Source organism: Numida meleagris, chromosome 4 (assembly GCF_002078875.1).
Source record: "Numida meleagris isolate 19003 breed g44 Domestic line chromosome 4, NumMel1.0, whole genome shotgun sequence".
Lineage (NCBI taxonomy): Eukaryota > Metazoa > Chordata > Aves > Galliformes > Numididae > Numida > Numida meleagris.
Genome location: NC_034412.1, coordinates 49,498,914 through 49,522,814, shown reverse-complemented (window position 1 = coordinate 49,522,814; position 23,901 = coordinate 49,498,914). Strand labels below are relative to the sequence as shown.

General features: G+C 38.1%; 2 protein-coding genes and 1 long non-coding RNA gene across 14 annotated transcripts in view; 2 read left to right on the top strand and 1 right to left on the bottom strand.

The window, feature by feature from the left end:
- Positions 1-17,477, top strand: part of ASB5 (ankyrin repeat and SOCS box containing 5) — a 35,176-nt gene extending 17,699 nt beyond the window's left edge. For 4 of the 10 annotated variants that reach the window (XM_021396199.1, XM_021396197.1, XM_021396196.1 and 1 more), the window contains 6 exons: positions 9,809-9,888; positions 11,017-11,124; positions 12,550-12,700; positions 12,830-12,964; positions 14,695-14,886; positions 16,872-17,477. In XM_021396199.1, coding sequence (XP_021251874.1) covers positions 9,809-9,888; positions 11,017-11,124; positions 12,550-12,700; positions 12,830-12,964; positions 14,695-14,886; positions 16,872-16,999 — 794 coding nt within the window. In that variant the 3' untranslated portion in view covers positions 17,000-17,477. Of the gene's footprint in view, positions 1-1,515; positions 2,195-7,209; positions 7,278-9,808; positions 9,889-11,016; positions 11,125-12,549; positions 12,701-12,829; positions 12,965-14,694; positions 14,887-16,871 lie in introns of those variants that run through there. The other 6 variants (XM_021396204.1, XM_021396203.1, XM_021396205.1 and 3 more) reach the window with 4 other exon arrangements.
- Positions 1-19,982, bottom strand: part of LOC110398501 — a 27,203-nt gene extending 7,221 nt beyond the window's left edge. For 2 of the 3 annotated variants that reach the window (XR_002438420.1, XR_002438421.1), the window contains exons 1-4: positions 19,894-19,982; positions 18,567-18,609; positions 13,210-13,233; positions 91-1,520 (exon numbers count right to left, since the gene is read on the bottom strand). This is a non-coding gene — a long non-coding RNA (uncharacterized LOC110398501). The remainder of the gene's footprint in view (positions 1-90; positions 1,521-13,209; positions 13,234-18,566; positions 18,610-19,893) is intronic. The other variant, XR_002438422.1, reaches the window with a different exon arrangement.
- On the top strand, positions 19,634-23,901 carry SPATA4 (spermatogenesis associated 4). Its single transcript, XM_021396208.1, has 6 exons — positions 19,634-19,790; positions 19,875-20,004; positions 20,167-20,285; positions 20,647-20,867; positions 22,960-23,069; positions 23,694-23,901. The coding sequence occupies exons 1-6, from the start codon at positions 19,702-19,704 to the stop codon at positions 23,802-23,804; spliced, it is 780 nt and encodes a 259-aa protein (XP_021251883.1). The 5' UTR covers positions 19,634-19,701; the 3' UTR covers positions 23,805-23,901.

Below are 23,901 nucleotides of genomic sequence, written 5' to 3'. Positions count from 1 at the left end.
CAAAATAAGTTAATGAGCGGCATCTATGGACTAGAGATACTTTTCCCGGTACTCTTGCCTGGAAGGTGTCAGATTTTTGGGGTAGTCTACCTTCATTGATTTCTGATTTCTGCTTTTGGGAACAGAATGAGCAGGTGTTGCTGACTCTCTTGGAAGTCTTCCTCTCCAAAGCCATGGCAGCTGTCATTGTATCTGCTGTCTTCCTTGCTGCTGCATGGTCGCACCTGTGTGGATGGTGAGAATAATAATAATGTGGGGGCTGGAATCTGTGGGAAGCAGTAGTATGAACTACTTTTATGTCATTGGTGCCACTCCACTGGAAGCACCCAGCTTCATTCTCAGCTGACAGCCTCACCCACGGAAGTCCTACAAAAACACGCAGGTCTTCTTAGCCCACTGTCAATACTCGCCCTGCAGCACAAGATGCTTTGCTTGATCCTAATCCTCACCACCTTCTCCTGAAAGTCCTGGGATTCCATTCCAAATGGAAAGGAAAAGTAAAACTGAGTTGAGCCCCCACACCCTGGCAAATGCTGATATTTTCCTGACACAGACAGGTGTATATATGTGCTCAATAAGGTTTCTTGTTGATTCATCATATCTTCACGTTTGTTTTCTTGAGGAAGATAGTACGAGTTGACAAGTAATCCTAGTATTAAACTTATGCTTCTGATGTGCATGGCCTTTCACAAGGTCTCTCTTCCAGCTTTTACTTGCAGACCCTGATTGCTGGATATATAGAAGTCGTCTATGTGTGAGTTATTGTGGCTGATTCAGCTAGATAAAATCTGAAGAAAACAACTTTCTGAAAGCAGCATAACCTCTGGGAGAATGCAGTTTTCTTCTCTCTTATTAGAATAGAAGTAGCCCACCTACTTCTGTTCTATAAGCAGACTGTTCCAGTAGGGCAGTTCCCATGTGCTGTAATTTCAAGATGAAAAATTACGGCTGCTCTTCCTTCATTCTCTTAACCCCCCTAACTATAAACTTGCCTCTGATTTTCTCTTAAAGAGAAATGGGAAAATCTAGAAGGATTCCGTGAAATAAATGTGTATTATTCCAGTTAATTATTAATTTGTGTTAAGTACCTGAAAAGAACAGTACAAATAAAAACCAGAAATATGAATTTCCTTTAAAAATTTTACAGATGGCTAATTTTTATATCAGTAAAGGAGGATAGTTAAGAAGTACTAGAAGGGAAGGAGGCAGGGGTAAAGGCAGCATATTAACAAAGAAGTTACTGTTCTCTTTATCCGTGCTGGAATTTTATTGTGGTTTGCTTCTCCATGCAGATTTCTATGGTTCTGTTGTTTAGTATCCATTTGATACATAAAAACAAACAGAAAATTCTACTAGCAGTTAGTTGCTCTTGTTTAGTGACTTAGGCTTCATATAACAAGAGTGCAGCCTTACTTTCATAATGGGATCAGACTTTCAAATTAACCAGTCAAGCCAAGTTATTTTTGTTATTACTCAGGACGTAGTTTCTAGTTGATATCTGTAGGATACCTTCTCCCCATCTAGGAAAAACAAAAAACAGAAGTGTTTCATGATTTCATGGGTTATTCCGGATTCCATAATTTCTCTCTTAACTGAAAATTACATATGCAGTAATAATTATTGTTTTTATCTCTTATTATAAAAATTGCCACTCTGATAAAAACACATTTAGTTTTCCTGTTTTAGGTTGCTTGTTATTCATGCCACAAAACATTGAATACTTATGCTTTAAGAATCTGTTTCTTTTTTGATTTAATTATTGAAAAGATAATGTATTCTTTCCATTTAAATTGTGTAAATAGTTAAGACTCATGCTGTAGCTAAGCTGATTCTTTCTCTGCTTTAAAAATAGAAAATGCTAGAGCAATCCTTCCCTTCCCCCACTATGCTCTCACTAGTCCAAGCTAGTAAATGTTACTGAATGGATTTCAGTGTTGTAGCCATTCTACAGTAAGTACAAGAAGAGTCTTTGTGAAAAACCGAGAGGAGGAAAAAAGGTAGTAGAAATCCGTCTGTGAATGTTCGTCAGACCAGAGCACCTGCACCAATGATAGACAGGCTTTCCTCGAGAAACAAATAATGACAACAAACACTGCTGTTCAGAGGAGCCAGAATCTCCCCAAAAGACGCCTAGAAAGTATAGGGGAGTGTCCTGCGAAACGAAAAGCTAGCTGGGGTATTCTGACCAGCCAAGGTTAGTACAGCAGCCATTTCAGAAACTGTACTGAAATATGCTAAACTGACCCAGTTTGTGATATTCTTGCTCTAAACTGTTCTGTGCTTTTTTTTTTCCAGCTATAATATAAATGCATGTTTACGTTAACAGCACTCTGTTGTCTTGCATGGGTTAACACAAGGGTGTTGAGGCTATTTTTATTCTTTATGCACTCTTATCAGCTGATCTAAAATACCTTTTCGTGTTTATCTGCCCTATTTGTTTTATGCGAATGTTTAAGGCTTGACTTACCCTGACTTTTGCTCTCCTGCCACAAGGTAACTGGATACTGAAGGCTAATTGTTTACAAGGGAGAAATAGAGAATGAAGGGGGAGGAGTAATTTATATATAAAGAACAGTTTATAGGTAACTGAAACAGGAGACAATGGAAGAACTACAGGTGACAGAATTATTGTGTCCTGTACTGAGGTACTAAGGACAAAGTTAAAGTTATAACAGTAAGGGTTTACACAGGGAAATACTTATGAAGAAATAAAATTTCTGGACACAGACATTCTGAGCAATGCAGAACAAACTGTGTTATAAAATACTTGCTTTGGACTGCTGTTATCTGAACTGTATTTTCATATTTTTTCATATTACAAGAGTGTAAAAGGGATCTTTGAGTAATTGTGAGAGCTTAAAGCCTAATAGGATTTTTTTTAAAGTGATCATAGTCCTAATTAATATTGACCACATCCTGAGGCTGAGTGAGGCAAAAAAGGAAGGAAAAAAAAAGTGATTTTGTTGATACTATGATATCAAATTAAAGTGTTTCAAAAGTGGAGATGTTAAAATAGTCAAGGAAAAAAAGAGAGTATTAAAGGTGCAGGAGACAGGAAAGAGAGACTTGATTGTATTATGCATAAAGATAAGTATGAATTTACAATTTAAAACATAGGTATATGTTATAAGAATACCTTTTCAGTACTGTCAATTCTAAAATAAGCAATATTCAAGAATTAAAGAAACAATTACCATAGCTTCCCAATTAGCTGTTTGAGTGCAGTGGTACTGTTACAGTTCTTGATTGGTTTTAATATGCAGTGTACCATTTATTCTCTTATTGTTCACCATGTGGGTGGAGGTTTCCCAATCTATTGTAACAGTTATTTATGAATGTTTCATCTAGTTACCAGTTCCCAGAAAAGCAAGGATATTCTTCACAAGACTGAAAAGAAATTTTACAAATATTTTGTCTAAAATGTTGGCTCTAGCTGTTCCTTCCTCAGGGTTAAGCTCTTTCCCATTCTTACAAAGAATTAACTCCAGTAAGCCAAGTATTGAAAAATTGAGAGGTGCAGCAAAACATGGAAAGCAAAATTTTTTGAAGATACCATCTTAATTTGGCCCAGCTACTTTAAGCCTCTTTGTGACTGACAAACCAGGGTTATGTATGTATTGATTGTATTGGATCTTGAAGTACCAAGAGACTACTGTTGCAATTGATGCTTCTGGTTGAATAACAAATGTATCTAATATCAAATCTGAAGGATACACTTTCCTTTCCTTTCTGTCTATGGGGGTATCCAAATCTGACTTTGTTCTCCAAAGAACAAAGGAAGTCATACATCAGTTCATAAAATACACGAATTGGAAAATGGGCTAGAAGTGATGGAGTAGCAGGGGGCATATGTCACAATAAGATCTGGCAAAAGTGGAAAAAAGAGGTGGAGCCAGGCTATTAAAAGATTTTCAGCCTAACAGCATGAGGGTCCATAACCAGGCTATTTTAGCAAAATCTCCTGGCTGCCAGAAAACCTACTTAGCACATGGTTCCCCAGCTTTATTGGGCAGCAGGTTGCTGCCTTTATGGCTAGGAATTATACCACATACTGCGTTCACTCTGGCAGACTGGGAAAATAGAGAATTCTGAGCACACCGTGGGGAAAATGGCTTGCAGTCTGGACTAAGGCTGAGACTGTGTTTGAGGGGCAAAACTGCTTCAGGCAGAAATCCTCCAAAGCCTCAGGTCAGCTCAGATTGTCAGCACTCCTCCCCAGTCAGCTTCTAGGGCAGTCTACTGAAAAACTCTTGCGTTTAGTCTAAGGAAACAATAGCAGTCTTAGAGTGCTACCAGCTGCTCCACATGTTTAAATCAAGTCTGATGTGGGTCTAACGGTATCCAAAGATTACCCTATTAGAGGTTAATGTAGCAGTAGATCTTTGGTGCTGTAGCTATGGCACACAGAGTTTGCAAGCTACTTAGGGCTAGAAAAATATCCAGCCAGCTGTTGATCCTCCAAGAAGATGGAAAAAACGAACTGTGCATGAGTAACGGACGGGGGACTTGTTGCTGGGGTCTCATGTGACAGGAGAAGGGGCTTGACACGCTTCTTCCTCTGTGTGCAAGGTCTGGCATAGAGCCTGCAGCAACAACTGCTGCTGCTGCTGCCATCGTCACTACCACTGCCTTCACGTAGCATAACATTGCTTCTGTTGGCACCTTTTTTTTTCCAATAGGATTTTAAGACAGTTTAGTGGCTCATGTGTCTTTGCGTAAAGTTTGTTAAATTGCAATGCCAAGCACTCAATTAGGAATTGTTAAAAGCACTGTTGCTTGTGCCACACTGATTTGATCTTCTAATGCATTATAACACAGTGCTTGATGACATGGTCACCTGCTGTCCTTCTCCACAGAGCTCCTTCCGTGATGTGCAAGATGGATGGTGTTGTGAGAAGGTGTTAGTTTTATGTATGGAAATATATTCTTGTGGGTTCCAAAGGTTGGAAAGCATGTAGTGAATGGTAGGAATCCACAAGAAAAAAGGGCTACCTTCTTCGTGCCATCTCTAAAATAAAATTCTATTCTTATCTTTGCCACGGCCACTGTACATTTTAAGACCAGTCATCTAAACTGAAAGTTTCTTGGTGGATCACAGTTATTATTATCTAAGCCTGAAATTTCAGCAGTTCATGCTCTTATAAGCATAATTTAACCAAACTTTCAATGCATGCTCCAGTGCGTAAGTGCTCTGGATAAAAATATGCTATTGGGTCTGTTTTACAAAATGCACCTTAAGATTCTGTCTTTTGGTTCCTTAGTTATAAAATAACATGAATGGATGCTATGAAAATAGATTACATAAGGGTTTCGAAATATTTTTGTGATATTGGGAGAATGCTATGAAAAAGGAAATACAAAATTACCAAATACTGTAACCTATTACAACCAAAATAGGTTAAGATATCCTATTAGATATGAAGATATAACTTAATTCATTGAGTGTAGCACCAGAATGGTGAAAATAATGTACGTTCATGAGCTGCATGGAAAGAGATTTTGTTTTGCATGGTTTTCAGGAGTGGGGTACTGCTGGCATTTGCTTCTGGAATTAAATCTCCACATTTAGAAAGTCTATGGTAATGATAAGCACTGGAAAGAATATTGATTTGGATCAGTCAAGGTTTCTTTTTTTTGTTTTGTTTATATTTACATGCTTATGTATGTATATATATGGTTGTAACATATAAAGTCAAATTAAAACAAAGATGGTTTAAAACATTGAAATGAAAGACTTAAATGGCGCTTGAGCTATAGATTCTCTCTGAAATATATTTTAGCTCTGACCTAAATTCTGGTTCTTTTGGAATATTTCAGTGTTGATTGTTGGAATTTCATTTATGAAAAAGAAGCGGCTGCCATTCAGCTGGTCAGACCTGGTCATATCCGTTAAGGATCACTGATGGAATTCCTAGCTTTTAAAGGCTTGACTTAGAATACTATGATTCTTTTCAATAGGTTTTTAGTATCAAATATCAATTAAGTAATTGACACAGTTTTATTTTACTGGACAGTTCTAATGTAGGTAGTGCTGCAGTAAAAATCTGTTACAACTTAATTACATATATGAAATGCCAGGAGGTCTTATCAACTGGAGCAAAGTGAGTCCATTGATCTTTGTACTGTAATGCCACAGCGTATTTCCAATGTAGGTATTGATCACATCTGTAGCTGTTGCTGCAAACTGAAAGGTAACAGGGATGAGCTTCATAAATAGTTAATCTTTGTTAGTTTTGCAGAAATAAATAGTACCAGCAAGAGTTTCCAAATAGTCTGTGGTTTTCATCTCGGCAATGAACTGTGAGGAAGTTCCTGTTTTCATTTCTTTTTCTTCTTTTCTATTTTTTTTTCCAAAGACTGCACAAATCTTTAGAAATAAAGGGATGAAATGACTGCAACTAATGACTTTTAGTAAAATATTGTTAGTATTTTATTACTATCATCATGTATGCAGGCTCACAGGTAATTACAGGTAGATGTGAAGGCTATAGGAAAACATGAAGAAAATAACATTAATGACTTAGAAATGGATCAAAGTCAGAACTGCAAATTCCTGATTTTGGGGGTGAACTGAGTCTTTCACTGCTTAGAGTAGTTACCAAAAACCCAGTTTAACAACACAAGAATTATTAAGAACATAATAGACTACAGTGAACTGCTAAAATAAAAGCCCAGTCAAGTGAGCAGATCAAGTAGCATTTATGACATGTTCAGAAGATCTCTGCTTCTTCCTTTTCTATATGTAGGAAAATTGTAAAATAACTTATGGAAGATTTGGCAGCACTTCCCTTAGATTTTTTGAGGATACTAAACAATTGCATGATGTTAAAATAGGAAGAATTCATTTTGCTGTTCTTGTTCAGCTTAGGGTTCTCTTGACTTCACTATCAGTTTCTCTTGAGTTGAAATTCCAGCTAAGCAGTTTCAGAAGGCAAATACACAGATGCTGGCACTTCTCAAAGTTGTTACATTAAAAGAAGAAATGTGGGGGAAAAAAAGAAAAAAAAAAAAGAGGCCAGTGTCCTTTGGTGTAAGAAAAGAAACTGGCAACTCCATATGCTCATATCTTCAGAGCTGTGTTTACAGCAGGGTGAAAGTTCATATTACAGTCAGCCGCTGATCTCCTTCCAAACATAGCTGGAGTGTATTAAGAACAGGCCCAGCTAGCAAGAACGGGTTTATTTAAATTTTATCTTTTTGTTTTTTCAGATTGAAAGAAATGAGTAGGATTTATAATTGCAGTTGTTTGGAAGTACCATGGGGAGATGGAGATTTAGGTATTGTATGATAATTTGTAATTTATTTATTTTTAACTCTGCCCATTAATACAATTAGTCTATTTATTCTTTCATATTAGAGTTTACAAAGTAATGTAGGCTGCCCTTCCTGAATGAATGCCAGAGAACTTGGGACTAGCGTGGCTTCTAAATATAGTTAGAGCTGCTTTGTATTCAACATATTCAGCATCTGTCAGAAACTACATCAGTAGGTACTTAATAAATGAACAGTTTTGGAATAGACTATGTTACTAATTCTCCTGTTACAGCCAATGCTGAGTTAAAACATTTCTTCATTTATATTCTTGTTAATCCTTTTTAAATAAGAGACATAGCAGGCTTGTAGAATAGCAGAAGGCAGCAATCTTGATATGAGATTTATTTTAAAACAACTTTGATGTTAATTAATGCTGCATGTTTATTTTGAACATATTCTTGTCCCTGTGGTATTTCATGATTATGTTTACCAATAAATCAGTAGGAATGTGAAAGCTCTTCCCAAGCTTGGTTTGCACAATTTTTTTTCTGCAGTATTTTGCTTAAAGATTTTTATTCTAGTAGAGATGGTACAAGCATTTAGTTTTGAATGGCGTTAGCAGAACCAGCTAGCTGCTGATGTCTCTACGTGAGGGCAGGGAGATAAGGTGGGCGTAGATGCAGTACAGACTTCAGAATGGGATCTGGCATGACTGATTTTCAGATGCCACTTTAATAATTACATTAACAGGTGTTCTTCGGAGCATTCTATGGGGGAAGGAGATGATGGAATGAAAGGTGGAAACAAAGTTGATTTCACGTTCTGTCTGCATCTTTGTTCTGTTTAATTATGCATGGACACAAAAAATGTCCAAAGTATATTTATATTTAATGGATGTAAAGAATTAATGACATTTACAATATTAGTAGATGTCTTTCTATACAATAGTTAAGTGTCAGGGTTTTTTTTGTTTGTTTGTTTTCCTCCTGTTAATTTGTGAGTAAGCTAAACCACTGAGAAAAAATCTTATCTATGGAGACAGAAGAAATTTTAAAGGGAGCCTTTAATGCACCCTTCTATTATTTTTGAGGAATTTTGCAACTGCCAGCAGGAGAACTTAATGAATCTTATTTTATTTGAATTAGAACAACATGAGTGCTGGTTCTATAGTAGATGGCCGAGAAAAACTATTGCTATTTTGTTAAAATCAGGTCAGTATGATTTCTGAGCTCAGTTACTGTTGTGCAAAATCCCTTAAAATTCCAAACAATTTATGTATGTTTTTTTAGCTTAGTTATTCCCTCTAGAAATCAAAAGCATAGGGAACAACATTTGTGCGAATACTCAGTGTACATACACACAGAGATTATCAGAGCTTAGTGCAAATAATTCTGAAAAAATATTAGAAGAACAGAGAAAGAAATGGTGTTGGAAAAAGAACTGAGTGGGAATCATACTATTTAACAACCATACATTTTGTATTTCAACATAATAGTAATAGAAAAATAAGTCCTAGTCCAAACCCTAGCATTCATTCCAGACAGCTAGACAAGAAAAAAGTCTCTGTCAGTGTTAGAAAGATTCAAAGAGCTACAGGTTTCCCATGAGTAATAGTATTAGCTTCTTTACATTCCCAGTAATTTCTTCTTACGGGTATAAGTATCAGTAATTCATAATATACTTTGAAGATGATTCTTTGTCTTACAAAGTCTCAAAACTTAATTTGGAGAACTAATACAATAAATGGGTATCGGCTTTGCCTGTGACCCTATTAGCAGCAAGTCTTCTACAGGAAAGGGCAGACTCTTCAGCAGGAACCACTGGCTGACTCTGGGGTTTGGGCTGGAGTTAAGGGGGTGGGGAGAGCATGAAGTAGAGAGATCACTGTGGGTTTTCTTTTTGTGCTGTCTTGAGGGTGGCGAGTAAATACAATAAATACAAGCCTTTGCACTAAGGATAACTACCTATTCTTAGAGTTGATAGCCTATCAAGATGAGAACTTAGACTTGCTATCCTGTTTCTTCTATAGCAACCTTTTGTACTATGATTCTCACTGTATTTCTATTGTGCATGTATAGTAGCTTGAAATTAATCTTGCTGTACATAGGGATTTCCAGACTGAATTTCATATACTTCAGTTTTAACAGCACTTTTTCAGTCACGTTTACATTTGTTTTAGGTTTAAATATCAATTTGTTGAAGCCTGTAAACTTGCCAGCTGCTAAAGTAAATTATACAATATTTAAAAATAAATAATGAAAGATAAGAGTTGGAAATATAGTGAGTGATGCATCTATTACATGATGTTATTGAAATCAATATATCAGTATTTTGTTCTCTGTGCTACATAATCATTTATTATAGATGCTTACAGTTAATAATATAACAGTTTTATCTATAAACAAATCAGTTGAAATACAGTCTCTAAAGGGCAAAAATTATTTTCACAGGACATTTCACTTCATTCTGTGCATTATATTTCTTGCTTTGCTCTATGCATTCCAGAAGCATTCTTATTCACATGGTTTACTCAATAAATGTTGTTATTATATAGGTTCTTGGGCAGATCGCTCACCTCTGCATGAGGCAGCCAGTCAAGGACGTCTTCTTTCTCTAAAGACTTTATTGTCACAGGTGAAGGCTGTGTTCTTAAAATCGCTTGACTTTTTAATGTTACTTAATCTCTCAGCATAGATTATTAATGCAGACTTAGTATGTTTTGCTTTCTTTTTTTCACCAGAATTTTTGAGAACAATACACATTTACAAATTTTTGTTACAATAAGTTGATATTTAAAGTATTTTATCTGTGTGTCTTAAACTTCATAAAATTAATCTTTACCAAAGCTGTAACTATATGTGTGACAGTGTTCCCCTCCTGTGTGGTGTGAATCAATGTATCCTAAAATCATAGAACATCCTGAGTTGGAAGGGACCCATAAGGATCACTGAGTCCAAATCCTCTGCTCCACTCAGGAAAGACAGCTAGCCAGGAAGATACTTGTTTAGAGGGAATGCACTGAAAAATTCTGGTTCTTTGCATAGTTGTGGTTAAAAAAAATTGTTTTGTTAATAGAAAAGGGAGAGACTATAAACCATTGTGTGTTAATATTAGTTGTATCATTTTAGCTCCTACAATAAAGCATAAAATTGATGAATGTAATTTTTAGCTTCGAAGAATCAAACAATACCTACTGCAAAAAATTCAAGTGCTTCATGTTTTTATCAATCCAAGAAGTATTTTCCTTGCTAATATTAATCTGATGTCTCTAGATATTTCAGACCCTAAGTCAGAGAATCTTAGAATCACAGTGCCATTTAAACTCAGAGCCTCGTTGAGTTTTAAAGATTACCAAGCATAAAGATGCCCCAACCTCTCTGCAGACCTGTTCCAGGGTTTCACCATCCCCACACTGAATTATTATATTTTCCCATATAACTAATAGGATTTCACCACATTCCAACTTGTTTCTGTTGCCTTTTGTCTAAATATGGTGCATCTCAAGAGTCATGCTCCATTGTCTTTATAGCCCTTTATACCCTACTCCAGGATCTAATATTTCTGATTTTTAAAAAAGAAGAGCTGACAACTTTGATTCTGCTATGTTGATTAAAGATTTTTTTATATGCTCATTAAAGATTTATTTATTGCAAACAGAGTTTTAAGCCTATTTAGAGTATTATGAATTACTCCTTTGAATACTAAGTAGTGTGACCTAACAGCTTTTGTATGATCTTCATATGTCATTCATATCTTGTTTAGGGTTACAATGTAGACACACTAACTATTGACCAAGTAACTCCACTTCATGAAGCCTGCCTGGGAGATCATGTAGGATGTGCAAGAATTCTTCTTGAAGCAGGAGCAAATGTAAGGGTGTTTTTGTATATGAAGTCCAACGCTAACTTTGGTTTAACTGAGAAGGATATATTCCTTGATTTATTTTTTTATGTTGGTATTTCTCTGTATTCTGTTGATGACGCTGATTTAATTACAATAAGCTGCCATCTGAAAGCTAGCAAAGGAAAGTTATGGCTCAAAGAAGCATCATTATAGAGATGTTAGGTTAAATGAAAAAATGAAACACAGATGACCTAAGTGTGCATGTAAGAGTAAATCTCAAACAGAAGAACAGTAGCAAGGAAAACAGATAGGAGTTAGGGAGGAACTGACGTAGACTAGTCAGTTGGAGAGAATCTGCTAGCAGCGTTACCAGAATTTCATTACATTATTTATCTTTTAAACTTTTGAATGCATCTCTCCATTACTGGTTTCCTCTTCCACTGAGTGGAGACTGTTCTTTTAATCTCTGGACTAAGTTCAGTCACATTGTGCCTGAATGATCTTAAGATTCTTTGGTCTGAGTACAAAAGAGCACTGGCTCTTTTCTGTATTTGTGACACAGACTCTCTACCTGTTATCTCAAATAGAAAGTGAGAATTCACAGGCCATTTGACTACCATCTGCGCTGACATCAGATTCCCCAGCAGTTACAGTTTCCCATTTATAGTTTCTCTGATCTTGGTGATGGAATATTTATTGTCCTTACAATTCACTTTTGAAAAAACATCTGGAAATCTGGAATACGTGTAAGTAATAGAAAAAAAAATACATAGATGTGTTCCAAAAAGCAATGTCTGTCTACTTCAGCTAGCACAAGGGTTCTATAGATAATATATACAAATGTATAAGAAAAAAAATTATTTTCCTATCTCAATTTTTGTTGTACTTTTAATGGTTGGAGTGGGTTCAGAGGATGCTTATATGAGGATAGGCAACATTCTGCTCTCCAAATACCTGTGTTCCTTCCTTTAGCATCGTCAAAATTTTTGCTTATCATTCTCCCAATTCGCCTTGGCTCATTCCATGAAATACCACTCCAACACAGAGATTAAAAACACAGAAGGGCAAATAATTCCCATGCCTAATATGAAACTTGCAGTCTGACAAAGCTACAGAGAGGAGGTTCCCTTTACCTCAAGTGTGGAATTTTTGTATCTGTGAAAAGATCCAAGTCTAATTATTTTTGAAAATTAAGTTATTTACTGCCCAAATGATAATATGTGGTCTTCAGCATACCAAGTGTATTTTGTTTTATTCAACATAATTTAACAACAGCAACAGTAAACTGAGGAGTATGGTGACGGGAGAACAGTAGCGCACAGACTGAACAGTTAAGCTATTTTATTCTAACCAGTAAGTTTTTTGGCATTTTAATGCAGTTTCTGTCTGTATTCTGTTTAAAACTGTACTTTTGTTTCAATTCTTTTCTTACCTGCATTTTATATATTTTAGGTAAATGCTACAACCATTGATGGAGTGACACCTTTATTTAACGCATGTTCGAGAGGCAGTGCAGCATGCGCTGAGCTCTTGTTAGAGTATGGTGCCAAAGCTCAGTGGGAGTCCTGTCTTCCATCACCAACTCATGAAGCAGCCAGCAGAGGTAAGAAATTACCTGCTCAGCAGACAAGCAGTTTACAAATATCTCAATAATGCAGTGTTAGGAAACGTGTCCAGTTTTGTCTGAGACAACTTACTGAAGTCAACCAACTATTATGCTTTGTACTGACAGGACACAGTGAATGTCTGGAGGTACTGATATCCTGGGGTATAGATGTTGACCAAGATCTTCCTCATTTAGGAACACCTCTATATGTAGCATGTGTGTCACAGCAGATCCATTGTATTCGAAAGCTTCTTTATGCAGGTATGTCATTACTTAAATAAAAGTATTCCTAGTTTGTACAATTAAGCATACTGTACTCACCTTTGAAGTAACATGTGCTCAGTCAACAAAACTAGAACCCCTGCTTGCAGGACTCTTGTAGCTTTACTGTGATGCGCGTTTTCTTACATCAACTTACTGCATTTTTTTTTTCGGCATAACAAGCATATGAGGGGAAAAGGGAGCAAGACTAAAAAGAATGGGCCTTCAAAATATTCAGCACCTACCTCAGCTTTGTAGATACTCATTTTCTGTAGGAAAAAAAAAAAGGTAAAAATTAGCTTTGAGAAAGGTGTTGTTTTTTTATTTTTTTATACAGTAACTGCTGTGCTTGCAACAGATTTTTTTTTTTAGCAATGTAGTCCCATTCTTTTTAACTCTTTGGCATACTCTGATTGATCTTTTTGCAAAGCATAGAGGCTGAGCTGCAAAGAGAAGAGGTAAGGTAAAAGGTACTTGATCCTAAAGCTTGTTTTATTTAGTTAATCAACAAAAATAGAAGTTGGACATTCAGTCTGTGTCAGCGTAAGTCCAGTGATGCTATCTGCATAAAAGATCATTTGCTGTGTTTCAGGTAATGAGGTACAGGACTTTGGTGTCCTGCAGAATAATAAACGAAAAATTAATTCAAATAATTACAGCTTTGTTATCATTGCACTTCAGTTGTTTTTCTAGTTAATTGCAGGTTATCAAGAACATAAACAAGCAATTAAAATATTTCTCTTGAAGTCAGTTTTCTAGTTCATAATGTCTATATTGAAGAAACCGAGAAATATAACTGCCATGTTTTGGGATTCATATACTGCCATAGATTAAAGGCAGTAACAGGATATTCTACATTTGTTGTTGTCATAAAATAGAAAAAGTACATGTAAATTGAGAAAAGAAGTAGCTACTTATGTCAGTTTGAATTTTTTATTTGATCAGTTACTCAGAGTGTATTAGGAGGTGAAAAGCTAGCAGACAATGAAATAGGCAAGAGAATGATACTGTGGAAGCATTCTCAAATTGTTCATGCTGGTAAAAATGACCTATTTAGACTCTGAATCAGATTGCTAGGCCTCTGATATTAAAAAGTTATTTTACTCAAGTGGGAATTTAAAAGGTGAAAAAAATTTATTCAGTGAGAAAATTTGGTACAGAAGCCAATTTTTGGTCTCAAAAGATCAGTACTGTTCTCTTAATAAGTTTATTTTTTAATAGGATGCTCTAGAAGACTGTTGGAGAAGTTTGAGAGGAAAGGTTAACAGCTTGCTTATAGAAGTTCTTTCATACTAGCTATTTTTGTTTAACTCTTGTATGAATATTTTTTTCAGGAGTATATATGCAGTACTGCAAATTAGTTTCGTCCATTTTAATTTAAAAACTCTATTTTAGCAATTGTTTTTAAAGACTTCAGTAATGAAAGTGTAGTTTACCTGTAGCAATTTTTTAATAATTAGGGCAACTATAATGCTCACATGACTTAGTTTGATTTTTTTTTTCTTTTCCTTCTTTTTATACAGTATTTTCATTTAAAATCTTGTTGTCTTTTGTAAAAACATCTAGGATAACTGCATACAATCAAAAGATTCAGTGATAGGAATAGCTATAGTGGTATGCAATAAAATCAAAGTGGCTAAATTCACAGTTGTATTCCCAGACAGTGTGGATCTTTACTCGATGACAGTTGTAATTAATATCTTCTTTACCTCTGTTTGCATGCATACCAGGTGCCAATGTGCAGAAAGGAAAGCATTTGGAAACTCCACTGCATGCTGCTGCCCAGCATTCAAGTACAGAGATCATAAACTTACTCCTTGAATTTGGGGCAGACATAAATGCCAAAAACACAGATTTTGAGAGGCCTGTTGATTTAGCTGCTCCACGCAGTTTAGTAGAGAGACTGCTGCTCCTCCACGAAGGTAAGCTTTACATATGTTTTTGCAAGTATAATTCATATTTTTGTAAAAACAAACAAACAAACAAACAAAAAACAAAACAAAACAAAAAACAAAAAAACCCAACCCAACTGAATATGTTTACATTCAGCTAAATTCCTTTTTAGCTATAAAAGTAATTAGTAATATTTACTCTCAGGCCACAGCCAGTTGACCAAGCAGCATCAGAATTTATACAAGCTGAAAAAACATCTTTTTATGTTTATTAGGTGTTAAACTGCAATAAAACTGCATTTTTATTGCCTGTATCAGATCTTGCTATAAAGAAACAGGATACTTCAATTTCAGATTTAAAATGTATTTAGTTTTTGCCAACCATCCCAAAATTTAAAAATATGTGTGTTTCTAATGTACATTTAAAGCTCTTTATGTTGAGTGTAAGCAAAAAATATGCAAGTATTGGAAGCATTTTTTCTTTGTTTGAAAGTCTTGTCAGATTTTACAAGGAACATTATAAACTGTTTCAGTCTATTCCCAGTTATGTATATGAATGTAAAAACAAAGAATTTTTGAAATCAAATAATAATGAGTTGTCTGATATGAAATGCTTTATAGCAATGTATGACGAAGACCATAAAGTTTTTTACTTTAAAGGAAATTTAGAAAATGTCCCTTACTTTGTAAGTATCTGAGAAATAGCAGTTGATACAAATAGTCTCTTATAACTTTTAAAGGTCTGAGAGAGGGAGGAAGTGAATATATCCCAAAGGGATCTGGATTTGTTCAGGCTGATTTACGTAAGGGCAAAAATAAGCCACAAAACACATAAGCCACAAGACCCAGGTGAAGACACAGGTGGAAAGCAAAGAACTTACTGTAATAGCTATGGACATCTCTTTAGAGGTGAACTGACATTGTTTCAATGCTTACCCCCAAAACAGTCTGCTGTAAAACAAACAAACAAACAAACAAAAACAAAAACCAAAAAAACCCGCACACTAAAACCAACTGGTTGTTTCAATTCATAGAATCATAGAATAGCTCTGGTTGGAAAAGACCTTCAAGATCATCAAGTCCAACCGCAACCTAACCATACTGCTCTAACAACCCAGTGCTAAATCATGTCCCTGAGCACCACATCCAAACGGTTTTTAAACACATTCGGGGATGGTGACTCAACCACCTCCCTGGGGAGCCTGTTCCAGTGCTTAACAACCCTTTCTGTAAAGAAGTTTTTCCTGATATCCAACCTAAACCTCCCCTGGCGCAACTTGAGGCCATTTCCTCTTGTCCTGTCACCAGTGAGAAGAGACCAACCCCGCTCTCACTGCAATCACCTTTCAGGTATTTGAAGACAGCAATGAGGTCTCCCCTCAGCCTCCTCTTCCCAAGACTAAACATCCCCAGTTCCTTTAGTTGCTCCTTGTAGGGCATATTCTCCAAGCCCTTCACAAGCCTTGTTGCCCTCCTTTGGACCTCCTCCAGCACCTCAATGTCCTTTCTGTACTGAGGCGCCCAAAACTGAACACAGTACTCGAGGTGGGGCCTCACCAGTACCAAGTACAGGGGCAGGATGACTTCCCTAGTCCTGCTCACCACACCATTCCTGATACAAGCCAGGATGCCATTGGCCTTCTTCCATGCTTCTGGCTCATATTCAGGTGACTGTCCATCAGTACACCAAGGTCCCTTTCCGTCAGGCAGCTTTCCAGCCACTCCTCCCCAAGCCTGTAGGGTTCCCTGGGGTTGTTGTGACCAAAGTGCAGGACCTGACACTTGACCCTGTTGAAACTCATATGGTTTACCTTGGCCCTTCGATCCAGTCTATCCAGGTCCCTCTGTAGAGCCTTTCTATCCTCTGGCAGATCAACATTCCCTCTCAACTTGGTGTGGTCTGCTATCTAGAGGCCATCAAAGGCTAGAGGATTTTTAGAAGCCATAGCAAATATGCTAAAATCTTTTTTTATGGGCATATATAATTAAACTATTGTGTTTTTTTCCTTTTGCAGCCACACCATCTTCTCTTTGTCAGCTCTGCCGACTACGTATCCGAAATTACATAGGAAGAGCTAGACTGCATCTTGTCCCACAACTCCAGTTGCCAACAATACTGAAGAATTTCTTACAGTACAGATAACATAGTAATTAACCTTTAGAAAGCTGAATAACAAGTCTTCTGTTTATTGTAAATTTTACCTAAAGAACTGCTGGGCGGAAAATAAAGCCTTTTGCATACTAGTTTAAAAAAAAACGCAAATCTTTGACACCTGGTGTTGGTATGTAATCATAATTGGGAGCCATTCAGCAACTGGTACCAAGGTGCTAACAAGGCTGAATTGAATAAGTGTGCTGATACTCTGGGAAATTATTGTATAGATTTAGCTTAACACTTACTAACTAGCTTTAGTGCTGTTAATTTTATTTGTATTTATACTTTAAAATATGTTTGGCACATGGGAACTGCAGCATTTCTTCATTTTTATTTGTTAAGTTTGTCCATTTGGAGTCATTATTTTATGTGTTTTTAAGTTTCTGTTGTTTGTGTACCTAAAAATACTTGGTGGTACGTGCACTATATACATTGATTAAAAAAAATAAAAATAAATAGATAGCCATTTTTCTTCCTTTTCTTTATATAGACAATTAATGACAGTGAGAAACTTCTGTTACCCTTCCTCACTGCCTGTGCTGTGGAGTTTTGTGCTTTGAGCTTTTATTTTTTTTAGCCATTCCTAGTTTACAGATTTTCTAATTTAAAAAGTTATAAGTAATTTATAAAAATACAAGTTTACAAATTATAGGGAAATATTCCTCAGAAGCCTTAAGGCTGAGATCCTTCCTGTCGCCTTCTTGTAATAGAGCATTCTCTGGACTCCTTCCTTATATTTTCGTAGCAGTGCTGTGTCATAACTTAGGGGCATCTTAATTATCTGCCTCAGAAAAAAAACATAAATTATTGCATGGTAGCCGCAAGGTTTTTGACAGCTACTGCATCGTATCATTAAATCATCAAATGGCTTGGGTTGGAAGGGACCATAAAGATCCAACCCCCTGCTGTGGGCATGGTTGCCAACCACCAGATGAGGTTGCCCAGGGCCCATCCAACCTCACCTTGAATGCCACCAGAGATGGGGCAGCCACAACCTGTCTGGGCAGCCTGTGCCAGTGCCTTACCACTCTCTGAGTAAGTAATTTCTGCCTAACATCCAACTTAAATCTATCCTCTTTTAGTTTAAAGCCATTCCCCCTTGTCCTATCACTATCTCCCCTTGTAAAAAGTCAGACCCCTTCTGCTTATAAGTTTATAATACTCAGTTGCTAATTTATGTCCACATAATAAAATCAAGCTTTCTGACTCTTATCCTTGTTTAAAGGAATCTTAATTTGCTTCTGCTCCTTGCAAAAACTCTAGTGAGAGCCTCTTTTGGAGTCCCTGTAAAGGAAAGTCAGATGCAAGTACGAGAGACTGCTTAGGATTCCATACTGTGCATAGTCTAAGAAGAATTTAGAGTATGTAGTCAGCAAGTTAGGTAGGGTCTGGATTTTTTTGGGGTTTTGTTTTTTTTTCTCCACTCAGAAACTAAGAGTTCCTTGTTTTCTGTACAATGCCATTACTGTTATTATTTCAAGTAACACAGTAGTGCTTAGCCAACCACTACACTATTGAACTTGTATACACAGAATAAGAACTCTTGGACTCTTACCTTCAGATATGCAGACTGCTTTCCAAACTTGACTTGGGAAAAGCTGCATGAGAAAAACAGATGTTGCTTTGGCTTTAGACATTGGAGCCCCTACTATCTTACATCATCCAGGTGGATTTGCGCTGTCATGCCATTTGCACTACCTACCTATTCCCACTGATTCTGGCAGTCACACAAAGAGCAAACACGATCCTCTTAAGTGGTGCAAGCTAGTGGGTACTACTTTCTCCTTAATTCTGTGGAGCAGTAGACAAGCAGATTAACCCAGATCCAGCTTGCAGTGGTATTTTTGTGACTTCAATCTCGGGTGATACTCACTTCTAAATCTTTAAACTTTTGCTAAGCAAAAGTTTAGCAAACTGAGACAGATTGGATGGAAACAAACAAAATTGGGAACTTAGGCTGTTGCTGTGGCAGGACTATGTTGTGGAACAGGCCTTTGGCAGATCAGCCCACTCTCATGCCATGTACCAAAAGTACACACTAACAAAATAGATGACATGAGTGTTCGGTAAAGTTCTTCCAAAAAACATGATGCCTTGTTTAGCCAGAAATTAAAGAAAACAGGGCTGGTTTTGTTCTCATTGTGTGTTTATACAATGTGGCTCTTGCAGAACTAATGCTCGGAAAGCGATGCCTCCTATTGATGACGTTGGCCCACCATGTCAGAGGTGGATGTTGGTGGTAAGGCAGTAGAGGCAAAACCTTCGCACCAATATTCCGTGACATGTTGTTGTCGTGTGACAGATGGCAGCAGAGGGGCACTCTGACACGAGGTCCGACATGGAAGTGAAGCAGAAGTGTGTCACTGAATTCCTCCACGTGGAAAAAATGGCACCCACTGACATTCATCAACAGAAGGCATTACCTTCGGAGCAACCTCCGTATAAGACAATTTCTAAAATACATATATATATATATATATATATATATATATATAGCGTAACATCTCAATTCCACACTGAAATCCAACGGTGACATCCCGCAGGCTTGCTGATAAAGCACTGGAGACCAGCACAGAAGGTACCACACGGCACTCACGCTCCGCCCCGAGCCCCGCCTCCTGTGCTGGCCGCCCCGCCCACTGCCTCGCGCCGCCCGTGCCGGGAAGCGGCGAGCGGAGCCGTGAGCCGCTATGGCCCTCCGGCAGCCGGAGCTGCCTCGCCCCGTGCTCCGCTGGCTGCTGAGCCTCGGCCTCTCCGTCAGCCCCCGGAACTACCGCAGGTCCGCCATGCCGAGCCGGGCCGGGCCGGGCCGAGGGGCGGGAGCGGGAGGTGGTGCTAGCGCTCCTTCGCGTTGTCTCGACAGGGACTTCTCCAACGGGTACCTGGTGGCGGAGATACTGTCGCGCCGCTTCCCCGCCCACGTCCAGCCCGACGCCTACAGGAACGGCTGCTCGCTGGCCGCCAAGCTGAGCAACTGGTCCCGGCTGAGGCGGGTGAGGGCCCCGCGGCGCTGGGGAGCGTTAGTGTGGGCACTGGGGCGACTGCTGCCCCTCCTCCCCTCAGCGCCCGCCCGGGGCGGCCCCGCTCAGCCACGGGCCGTGCTTCTTCCCTGAACTTTTAACTTGTAATTGTTTTTTCCTTCCCGTTGCATCAAGTTTTTCGCAAAGCAAGAGTTCGACATCGCCCATGAGCTGATAGAGGGAACGATTCACTGTAAGCCCGGAGCGGCAGAGAGTCTGCTGCGAAAGCTCTGCGCCGCGCTCACCAGCAGCCGGTGAGTGGGTAATGCCCCCAGACGGCCCCCTCCTGCTCATCGCCGGGCCTGTCCTGCCCTGGTTTGGCAAGGAGGAGCGCGGTCATAAGTGAAAAACGTGTTTTGAAGTGAAACTGGAATCTGTAAGAAGAGTTTGGGAAGCTCTAGGTCTGTGGGCTGAACTTGCAGCCCTGGCTGACAGCTGCTCCTTCGTGCCATCGGCTCCTCCGCTGCCTCTCTATGCATCAGTTTGCCTAAGCTAGTTGATTGCATATGGGTTTCTCTGTTTTCAATGTGAAAATAATTATAAAACTGTAAAAATGAAACAATATTTAGCCGTTTTTTACCGTAATTAATTCCTGAATGCTTATTTTTTTGTGAGAATTGAAAGTCTTCAAGACAGGCAGGTCAACTTCACGGACTGCTGTTACCAGGCACAGTTACCAGTGGCTGCCAGAGCAACAGCTTCCACGGCCATCAAGAGTAACATCAGGTTGACAGAGGTGCTGGCAGAGCCCAGCATCTGCATCAACAGACAGAAGGCTATTGCCATCATTAACATGCACACAAGAATGAGGATGCAAGAGAGAGCAGAGGATCCACGTGAGTGTAATAAATAACTTTCACCATTATCAACATCCATCTCTATTACTACTGAAAGAAGCTGCCCAGTTCCTTAGCTCGTCTTGGGTGAGGCACTCATCAGAGATGCTGTAACTTGCTTGGCTAAGTGGTTGATGAGTTGGATGGAAGATGGTCTAGACTATCAGATTCAAAGGATTGATCAAAGGGTTGTTCTATACAGTCCAGCTATGGGCAGTTACAAGTGACCTCCCTAAGCTATCAGTTCTTAGGCCCGGGTGCTTAATGTCTTCATTAATGACGTGGACATGGGGATGGAAGACACTGAGCAAATGGAGCGACTGACACATCGGAGGCCCCCGCTTCCGATTGAGAGAGACCTTCAGCAGGCTGGAAAAATGACAGGACACAATGCTAGGCAAAGACAAGTGCTGTGCTGGCAACACAATAACCTACACACTGCTCCTGGCTGTGGACAGCTGGCTGAAGAGAAGCTTTGCACTGAAAGACTTAAGGGTTCCTGGTGGACAAGGTGAATAGTGCTCTTGCAGCAGGGGCAGCCAGCAACACTGTGGGCTCTCAGTAACACAATAATACACCAGCACTTTTGGAAGTGTTTTTTTAGCCTCTTTATGGCACTTAAGAGACTGCATCTGGAGTACTCTTGTTTTGAGCTACCCAGTACAAATACACATTAACATAATGGAGGAAGGGGCGCCAAGGTGGCTAGAGGGCTGGTGCATGTGATATATGAGGAACCTAAAAGAAGTGGGTTTCTTCAGCTTTAGGAAAAGAAAGTGAAAGGACAATGCATCTTCCTACTTATTAGGTTGATTTAACTTACATAAGTGTTAGGAGTTGGATCAGTTGTCCTCTATCACTGATACTATCAAATGATCTTCAAGAGTGAAAGACATTTTTAAATCAGTCAATGATTATAATTCTGCTATTTTAATGTTTGTTACTTTTCTGCAAGACACATACTGTATGACCTTTGGAAGTCCCTCAGTCTTGCAGGCAGATGTTTTTTCATGCATCAGTTCCACTGCAACCTGTTTGCATGTTTTTGAGTCTGAAGAGATCATTAGCCTTTCTACTTTGATCTACTCAGTCTTGCAAGCCACTGCATTTCACTTGAATTTCCTTACATTCAGCTTTATAACCAGTGTTAACTAAAGTGTTTCCTTTTATGGAGGATGCTCCATCTCCAGTAAGAAACATCTCAACCATACCACCGTAGTTTCCAAAATTAAATTGAGTTCTCTGGTTTGTTTTCATTTCGGAGCCTTTTGCTGCACTCCTGTGAATTTTCTGTATCCTTCTGAGAATGCTAGTACTAAATTTAAACCTAACATTCCAGTGTCAATCTCTTCTATGCCACAGACCAAAGCAAAATCTCTTGAACTTCTTATATACCGTGTATTACACATACCAGGAGTGTTATCAATGGTAGTTGGAGGACTAAGTTGCTTAAGCAAAGAGAAATTAGACATCAGACTTCCAGAAGTACGTCTTTTAACGTCATCTTTAACATTTTGCAGGTGTTAAAGTTTCCTGATCAATGGATGTCAAATGAACAACTTGTTCTGGATCATCATCAGGACATAAATAGTCAATTTGTAGTGGTTTTTTTGGGGGTGTTTTTTTTTGTTGTTGTTGTTGTTTTCTCCAGTAGAGGACCTTCTTTGCCAAGTAGTATGTTTAACTGCAGTGACTTAATTATTATAGTCTTGAAATATTTTGAAGTTGTTCAAATTGAGCATACGTGGTTTCAAGACATCCTGTGCAGTCTTAAACATTTTACTGAACACTTATTTATGATCTCATGCACATTAAATCCAAAAAAATGCTGAAACCTTTTCATGTTTTTAAACATACCAAAATATCTTGTTTGAAAAGAAGATGTAGCACACTGTTACCATTCAGCATGTTTGATGTTGCCCCTTTTCTTTTGAGGGTAATATTTTTATACAGCTGCCATGATCATCTGAGTATTTAAGTGAAATGGGGTCAGGGGGCAGTAACTTTTCAAATAACTGGAGAACTAAACAACTAACTGATCAGATGCTCAACATACTGCTGAAATGAGCAATGTGGTATTTTTGTCTTAAAGGGCGGTTTAACATTAAACCAAGTTTTGGACAGCGTGTAGTTCACCATTTGGATTGCATCACACCCTCTACAAATACAGCTAGTACCCCAAAGAAGCGTTTGTTACCTCATGTAAGTTTGTTTCTCAGATCACGTAAGTGTTGTTGAAAATTTTTACTTTTGCTATACAGGCGACCAAGAGATGCGTTTAAAAACTTTGAAGCTACAACTTCTTACAAAATAGGAGACTTGGAAAGGGTTAGCAGTGTTAAATTGATATTTTAAGATCAAATTGCTTTGAGCTTTTCCCTCATACTGCAGCAGCAGCAATTATTCTAATACTTAAAAATGCTTTCCTTACTTTTCTCAGTGCTTCGATTTAATTTGGGTACAGTCACTATACTGAAATCCTTTTTGGCTCTTTAAAGCACTGATAACAATAGTCACAAATTGATCTGATTAATTAGCTTTCAGTTTGTTTGTATATATTCTTCCATTTTTGCCATCAAGGATAGTCTGTATTGGTTTAAATAATAATGCCCTCAAAAATGGTACTGCATTGTCTTTATACGTAGGGCTGTTTTTTTCACAAGGGAGATGAGACACTTTAAGAGTTTAACCATAAAAAATCGATGCTAAGTTTAAATCTGATTAAAACAACATTGCCATTTTCAATTATGGAGTTCTAATGTCTTACTCCACCCCCTTTTCTTTAATAGTGTCACAATTTTTTTTTCCCCACCTATTTGCATATAGATTCATCGGAAACCAGAGACAAAACACATTCATTCTGAAGAACTTCAGGAGAAACAAGCTGACAACTCCTCTCTCAGGAGAGAGATTTGGAAACTTCCTGGATACCACTGAAAAGATTAACCAGAGGGATATGGAACTTTTAAATACAAACTCTATCCCAATTACAATTGTGTTGGCTGTATAACCAATAAAGAGAAATCTAAGTTCA

Bases quoted from the DNA above. Each gene is read 5' to 3' on its own strand.
- SPATA4 (XM_021396208.1), top strand. From the start codon at position 19,702: ATGGCCCTCCGGCAGCCGGAGCTGCCTCGCCCCGTGCTCCGCTGGCTG. The intron at 20,005-20,166 runs GTGAGGGCCCCG...CGTTGCATCAAG, and splicing joins ACTGGTCCCGGCTGAGGCGG to TTTTTCGCAAAGCAAGAGTT. The intron at 20,286-20,646 runs GTGAGTGGGTAA...TTTTTTTGTGAG, and splicing joins GCCGCGCTCACCAGCAGCCG to AATTGAAAGTCTTCAAGACA.